The sequence below is a fragment of the Quercus suber genome, unplaced genomic scaffold (assembly GCF_002906115.3).
Source record: "Quercus suber isolate HL8 unplaced genomic scaffold, Cork oak 2.0 scaffold_372, whole genome shotgun sequence".
NCBI classification, from domain to species: Eukaryota; Viridiplantae; Streptophyta; class Magnoliopsida; order Fagales; family Fagaceae; genus Quercus; species Quercus suber.
The window spans coordinates 365,064-373,391 of NW_027069824.1; the positions used below are offsets into that span (position 1 = coordinate 365,064).

Genomic DNA, 8,328 nt, shown 5'->3' on the forward strand with positions numbered 1-8,328 from the left:
ACAAGCAAGGCTGAAGAGCAGTGGCCACTTTTAAATGAGTGATAATAAAGATACTACAAATCTTATTACCTAAGCCTTACAAATTGATGTGTCATTAATCACAAAAAGATAATTAGTATTTTTCCGCCTAAATAAGCATGGTAGCAAACAATAAATGCTTCAAGGAAAGGACTAATGACCCTGACCTTAAATTGGTTCCTAGAACCTGTCCCTCTGTAGCTCAGGAAAATTTGGGGCTATGATAAACATAACTAGAAAACCTATAAAATCTGACACTGTCCTGGCAGCTAAACATTAGTAATCCTATAATAAATAAGCAGTTCGTCACAATATCTAGACTACATGAACACATGCATATTTAATAATTGCAAACACTGAAGCTACAAGAACCGCACTGCAATATTTAAACATCTTCCAAGATAAACCAACATGCTTTGGTTTTCGTGCAGCAATGGTACTAAATGGTTAATGTCAAAACATGCAATGACCCAATTTTGAAAAGGATATCAGCACATTCTACAATATCAAAAGACCCTTTTATAGGATCCTGCCGCAAAGAATTTAAAGACTAAAGCTAATCAGTAGAAATTGTTGTTACCCACGCAAACACACAGGCTGGAATGTAAAGGAGGCACAAATAATGAAATGTGACACATGCGTACGAAAGTAATAAAGTCCATAAATACCTAAAGAGTCTAAAAGGTTTACAATTAGAATTTAAGGAAAAAGAGGGAAAAAAGAAAAAGAAAAAAAAAAACCTGCAAATAAAATACCAGCAGAGTCTCACTCCATCTCAAACATCAAAAACAAAAATCACCAGCACAAGAATAGATCCTCAAGCAGTTCAGTCATAAAACCTTTAAATAGAGAGTTTAGTCAACACTGAAAAGGAGAATTGAACATCCATACAGAATGAAGTTGCCCCAAGTAACACCCCTGAGCTTTGATTAAATGATGTCCTGAAGTCATTTAAAAAAAAAATGCATTGGGTTTACTAGGGAAGACAGTTCCAAATCAGACACCCAAAAATAGAAACCATATAAAACTTACCAGCAAAAGCACAAGTTGAGTTGTACTAGCAGCCTCAATACTCGTATTCCCGAGAAAGTGACCTCTCTGATCGTCGATACTCATGCTCTGGATCTCGAGTTCTCTCCCTTTCACGTGACTCAGATGTTGCACGCTCATAATGGTAATCATCATCCTCCATTCGCTCATATTGGTCATGACCACGATCACGATATTGGTCATAACGGTCATGATCATCCTGGACATCCAGATGATCATACTGGCTCCGACTTCGACGACGCTCATAGTGGTCAGGGTCTTGGTCTTGGTCTGGGTCTGAATGCTTATGCCCATGCTCAGGCTGTTCATACCATCCACGATCATCCTCTGGTTCAACATGATCATGGTCCCGCTCTCTTTCACCATGTCGGTCCCTCTCATGCTTTGGTTCAACCCGATCATAATTAGATTCCCTATCACCAGACCGCCCGCGGTCATGGTCATGGTCTTCAACATCATAGTCTCTCTCACTCTCCCTCTCTCGAGGACGATCACGCTCCCTATCACGGTCTCTGTGTCGATCACGCTCATAGTCACGGCCACGATCCCGACCTCGCTCTCTATCACGATCGCGTGTTCGGTCGCGATCCCGACCCCGGTCTCTTTCTCTCTCCCTATCCCTGTCCCTGTCACGATCTCTGTGGTGCCTATCCTCCCTATGATCACGTTCCCTATGCCTGTCATGGGAGCGTTCACGGGATTTCTCCCGTTCCCTCTCTCTGTCCCTTCCCCTTTCACGTGATTTTTCCCTATCCCTGAAATCAATTCATTCAAAATCAATTAAAAAAATAAAGTGCACTGATGAAGCTGTGGAACAACAATTATTTTGCAGAAACTAAAAATTTCTATCCGGACCATCATTTAAATAGACAAGTTAAAAATAGTGCTTAAAATTAAACATGAAACTTCTGGATAAATGTGTTAACCATTTCTTTACAGAAAAGAAGTGTTAATCTATTGCTGAGCACATACATAACCAGCTAAGTCTCAAATGAAAACAATGAAATGCAAAACAATTTGAACAAATCTTACCGGTCTGCACTCCGATCCTCTCGTGCCCTTGGCTCCTCAGAGTGAGATGGTCCTCCTGACTGCAATTGCTCCCTGGACAATTAAAATTAAGAGTTAAGAAAACCAGACATGTTGTGCAGTAAAACATCTTAAAGGATCTATGTAACCAACTGGACTAACGATATGTATCAAAGATACTTTGCAAAATTAATACTCAAAGATATTATTGCTTGAATGATATGCAGCATCTTTTTTTTATAGGTGACATGCAACATTTAACATACTAAAATAATTTCCTACAAGTCCCAGGCATTCCAATTAAAAACATTAGCACAGCAAATTCCCAGATCTAAAGAGAACATTTCTATAACCAAATCTACTTGTGAAGATGCATAAAGCACATCAAAACTAAGTTATCAATTTCAGTAAGCTATCTGATTTTAACATATCTTAGATTTATCAATAAGGTTATAACACAGCATGTATTGAAACCAGTATTATTCAAACCGAACCATACTGCCAGTTCAACCACAAATTTTATGATCTGTGACCTAGTTTGGAATGGTAGACCTAGATACCATTTAAGCAATTAAGCTGATTTAGCCTGTGGAAAACCATGGAAAATTGTGTAATTGTGGATAAATAATGGTAAAGAAAAGAAAAACCTAACAAACTTGTAAAGTAGTTAAGACTCTATTTTTTGACTTTTGAGTGTATTTAAGTCAATTATCAAACCTAATAGCAACTAGCTTCTACCCTAAGAAGCACCGATATGAGTATGATATAGGATACGGCAATACAACAATTCTTGAAAACTAGGATACAATATGTATTAATTAATTATTAAATATATATATATATATATATTTCCTATTTTTTATATATTGATAAGCATTTATTTTCATATATTGTTAAGCATATATCAAGTTAAGAGTAATAATGGATAATAAAGTGAGTCCATGGCCTTTAAATGATGTTTAGAATACAAAACAAGATCCAAAAGGGTAAATAAAAGATAACTAGGTAAGTGTTTAACATTGAAACCAATATATAAAAAATAAAAATAAAATTCTTCACCAGTTTGGGCTATCTCTCACTATTAGGAGGATTGGGTTATGACCATATCAGGGCCTCATATATCCTAGAATTGGTACTTTAAAAAAAAAAATAAAAAAAATAAAAAAATAAAGCTGGGACACACATGCAGAGTATCCTGGAGGTATTCGTAACTATCAGATACGGGTATATGAGCAAAATTGAAGTTTCCATGCTTCCTAAGTCTACCCTACTATAATATTTAATACCCAGTCATTTATGTAATGTCCCACCCACTGACCCATATCGTCAATACTCACTACAATCACAGATTCACTTGTGCGTCTGTGCATTGTCTTTTTTTTTTTTTTTTGCTAAAGCTGTGCATTTTCAAATTGTCAAGACTTTGGTCACTCCATTCTCCATTAATGTTTCTATTTTTCTTTTTCACTATTTTGTAAGCCATCAAGGCATCAACTATTCAAGCACTTAAGTTAGGAGATCTATTAAAGCACCTAATGGTAATTCTTCAAAAACGTTTTTTTTAATAATTTTATTATTTATGAATTATTATAAAATTTTATTTAATTTTAATTTTTTATACAATTAAAATTTATTCCAAAATTGTAGAATGGCCTATTTTCTAAATTTATGTCATAAGACATGTTTTAGTTATAATTTAATTGAATAGCCATTTTCACTTTATTTTAGTTATTTCTTGTAATTATAAAATATATTAATTAGTCAATTAATAAACCTGCAATTCAACCAATGAACCACTGAACTGGTCTTTCAGCCAGGTCAATCTCCGGTTCAGTTTTGATAACTAAGATTGAAGCATGAATTTGTTCAACAGATGATGTTTCATGCAGATGTCCAATTCAGTCATTACCTCCCTGAGTATCTCTGATTAACATCTTCGCCTCCAACTCTGGTAGTTCCTAGCCCACCACCAAGTCGGCGAGGACGCCAATTTGGGACAGTTCTACCACGTTCAACATCCACAAGCACCCTTCTACCATCAATCTTCCTTCCATCAGCTTGTTTATATGCAGCTGTTTAATGCATACAAGAAGTTTTAGAACATACAACCTGAAGCATATAAGATAGAATAACAGACATTAAAATGAAGCAAACCTTTCATGTCCCGTGTATGCACATACTCAATGAAAGCATAGCCTCTAGGTTTATTAGATTCTTTGTCAGTAATCAATCGAACCTGAAAACACAGAAGAAATAAACAAATAAACACCAGTAATTAAAAGAAATCAGATCTCAACCAGTCATAAAATACAATCTAGTGCTTTTTAATTCCATCACTAAGTGACGAAATGGTAAAAAAGAAGTTAAAATAGTAAATCCTAAATGGCACGGCAGACAGGCACTATGCCTCATTAGCCGTGCTCACCTTCAATTCATAGAGCTTCCCATCGCGAGATGCATCACCACCAGCTAGAGTTGCGGAAAAACTGATGTATTTGTGGCCAATTTACCAGTTGTTGAACAGACTAGTCTCCCCTTACCAGGGATTTTAAATTATTTTAATAACTAGAAAGCTATAGATAGTATAAGAAATACCAGGAAATCTTCTCAACTGCTGCTATGTTTTTGACAGCCTTTAAAGCGAACAATAAAAGTTTTAGCAACAGGAAATCACGCGCTAAAAATTCAAGCAAAGGAGAGAGATGCTAATACTCCCGACATGTTTTACCCAGTGCAGGATAAAGAACAGAAGTTGTCAGTCACCTCTTGAGGATTGAAAATAAAGCCAAAAGGCATAATGCATCATTGCTCTGATCAACTTAAAATTTTCAGCTTTGCTGTGCAGGATGAACCACCATCTTTGGAATTGGGTTGGTAGGAAATTGTGGAATGAAAAATACATTCACTAAATGCAATAATCACCTCCTTACCAGGGATATTACTCAATATGTAGTAACTTAAGTAATTCCTAGACACATCCAAGTCCCAGAAAGATCTCTAAACCCAACTATATCAAGAGAGATGAAAGGATTAATGGAACAAACCCATTAGCCATTTCCAGAAAATTGGCAGTGATACCAGCACTCTTATTACCAATTCGCACACGCTCCAAGGATCGTATATTAAATCAAAGAACGTTTGACTGTTCTCCCTTTCAGACTTGAAATAAATGCCGAACAGAATATTCACTACAATTACTGATAGAGAAGAACTTTTCGACTGTGATTCATTATTTCAATCAAATAGGCTGAAAGCGGACTAGTTGATTAAGTGGAAATTATATTAACAGGCTTGATTAGGGGTCTAATAGGAGTAAGCTTGAGAAAATATAAAACAGAATTTAGAGCTCAGTAAAATACAATTTTTCCCTTTAAAAAACAAATAGTAAGATTGTAAATACATTTTAAAACCTTGAAAAAAAAAATTTCTCAGAAAATTATCTTTTTTTTTTTTTTTTAATAAGATAAACAGAAAGGATAAAGCTACCACAGAACTGAACCTCTTACCGAACCCCCGCAGGGAATGCTCAAAATACCTACCCGCTTGATTGGACCATAAGACTCAAACTCCCTTTTGATTCTGCTTTCGGTTGTCTCATAACTCTGCAGGCAGACAACATGAATAATAAGTCATTTCAAACAAAAAATTGGGTACAAGTTGGAATATCCAAAGTACAAAGACAATATCACTCACAAGTCTAGCCACAAACAATGTCTTATATGGATCTCCAGAAACATTTGGGTCTTCTTGTGGATTATCTGCATAAAAATTACATGTAAGAACAAACATACTGAAGCTATTAAACTCAAAAACCTTAAAGAAAGAAATAAGTGTCTTCACATTTCTGTAGCTCCTCAGCAGCCTTTGCTGCACCCATCTCCAGTCTTAACGCGTGTACTCTAGCCCGTCTTTGTGTCTGGATCCACAAAAATTTATCAAAACCGGATATGGAGCAAAAAACCAAGTACATTTACGCATTTCCTAGTTGTAAGCTTAAGTTGCTTAGTTTGTACACTTTCCCCTCAGGCCAGGGGTTGTGCAGATGGTTGGAATTGCTTAGTTGTAGCTCCTCCTCTGGCAGTGTTTTACTCACAAGTAGGCACACACAACAAAACAAAATAAAACAAAGGGAAGATTCAAACAACCATCAGGAGAAGCTCCACAAAGTGGCTGTAGAATATTATATTTCCAAGAGAAGCTACAGAGGAGGGAAAAAAGCAAGTAAACAAGTCAAAATTCTACTCACAGTAAGGCGATGCCTTTAACTCAAAGTTGATCAAGTAGTTCAGGTTTAGGGTCATTTCAGCTGAGTTATATTTCTAATTTGTAATCATTGAACAGCATTCTTCATTAGTAACACCTTTGTTGACAGAAGAGAATCATCCGCATAATTCATGATCATTCAGTTGAAACAATAAATATTATGCATCTTCCTTGAAATGGTTCCTTTAAAGCATTTAAAACATATTGATCATTGTAATTTGGGTTCCTGATGTTTTTGCCCCTATAGTACTACATTTCCAGTGTACTTGGGTTGGCTATATTTTTTTAATAAAATTTTTCCGTTAAATTTATTTTAAAAAAAAAAAAATGAAAAAGTTTTTGAAACCATGAATTCGAAGAAAATAAAATAAGCCATATACAAAAGCTTTAAAGAAACAACACTAGTAATCGGGTAATCCATTCAAGAAATTATAATAGAGCCAAATGATGATCATCTAATGTAAAACACTTGAACATAGATCAAACCCTGCAGAAGTGTAACATCTTACAGGAGTTTCACCCAGAACGACAGGTGGAGAATATTCCGCATCTCCAGGCTCCGCAAATTTGGTCACGAATTGCGCCATCCCTTCATAAATTATATAAGAAGAAAGACAAATCATGTTATAACATACAAAACCAATGTCAAATTGAAGACAACACCAAACACGCGCTCTAGAAGGCCCATCAAACCTGTTAATGGTGGGCATTTTCTTTTCTCTGGAGGCGGTTTGAATTCCAAAGGCGGCCGAGGCTCAAAGAGCTTCAGCAAGTTTGCAGTTAGACCAGTGGGGTGACTCTGCCCAATCTGCATTACAAAGCCAAAAATCAATCCCATTAGCAATACTTTAAATCGGAAAAGGAAAAGCCCCAATGAACTTTTAGTCAGTTTCATAATCCAAAAACAAATACAATAAAGAAAATCAAGAATGCATAATCAACAATTTGAACCAAATCCATATAGTGAAAATATAGATCAAGCTATTTTTACACTAAGAACTAGGGTTACAGTGAGGATAGCTAAAACCCCTAATAACTATGACAAAACGACAAAAACCCTAAGAATTTCACAAGCAAAAAACGACGAATCGTGAAAGAGAAAGAGATAACGAACCAGTTTGAGCTGTTGAACGTTGGCGCGGTTCTGGACTTTGGTGCGGCCCTGAACGGCGGCGTTTTGCGGGTTGCGCATGAAGGCATCGTTGAAGTCTCCCATGGCGGAGCGATCGGAGGTTGAGCCTTTTAGGGTTTTCGTTTGTGAGATAATCGAAGGGTTTGGTTTGGTTACCAGATGAGAGATATGAAAAGCATCGAATCCGAATGTAAACGAATCGGGTCGGGTATGGTGTGCGCGAAGAGCCTTCGAAAGCAGCAGAGAAAGAAGGTAAGAAGGGGTTTTGGTCTCAAGAGGGTATTATATACTAAAAGGTCAATTTTAGTTGCCCGAGTTTAATTACTGTGGGAGACAAAGACACCCAGTGAGTCGTATAACTCGGTATTTGGGTACAAACTACAAAGTACAAACCAAGGTAATACAAGTTTTTTTTTTTTTTTTAAAGAAAAAAGGTAATAGTAATGCTAGTGTTTTTTTTAGGCAAAAATGCAAAACTGACCCTCTAACTTTCACCTTTTTTCATTTCAGTCCTCTAACTTTTAGTTTTGTCAATTCAGTCCTCTAACTTTCAATTTTTGTCAATTCAAAGCTCCGTTATAAATCTGTTAGTGCTGCCGTTATCCACACCAAAACGACGCCGTTTTGCATGTAATTTTTTATTTTTTATTTTTTATTCGGAATTAAAAGAAAATAAGAAAAATCTGAAAAAAAAAAAAAAAAAAAAAACATTAGTGAGAAGACTTCAGTAACCTTCAAACGTACTCATCACTCTCATTCATTGAACCCCAAAACTCAACTCAGATCTCTCTCTCTGTCATTTGCTCTCATTTTCGTTTTCAATGGGGGATCCAATG

The 8,328-nt window shown here is 36.1% G+C and overlaps 1 protein-coding gene across 1 annotated transcript; it reads right to left on the reverse strand.

Annotated features, from left to right (window-relative positions):
• Positions 1-655: 655 nt before the first annotated feature.
• Positions 656-7,760, reverse strand: LOC111991780 (U1 small nuclear ribonucleoprotein 70 kDa). The gene is made up of 11 exons (XM_024023587.2): positions 7,475-7,760; positions 7,054-7,168; positions 6,870-6,949; positions 5,938-6,013; positions 5,791-5,855; positions 5,637-5,699; positions 4,252-4,333; positions 4,007-4,169; positions 2,101-2,172; positions 1,051-1,823; positions 656-959 (listed from the first exon to the last, which is right to left on the reverse strand). The coding sequence occupies exons 1-10, from the start codon at positions 7,574-7,576 to the stop codon at positions 1,085-1,087; spliced, it is 1,557 nt and encodes a 518-aa protein (XP_023879355.1). The 5' UTR covers positions 7,577-7,760; the 3' UTR covers positions 656-959; positions 1,051-1,084.
• Positions 7,761-8,328: the final 568 nt, after the last annotated feature.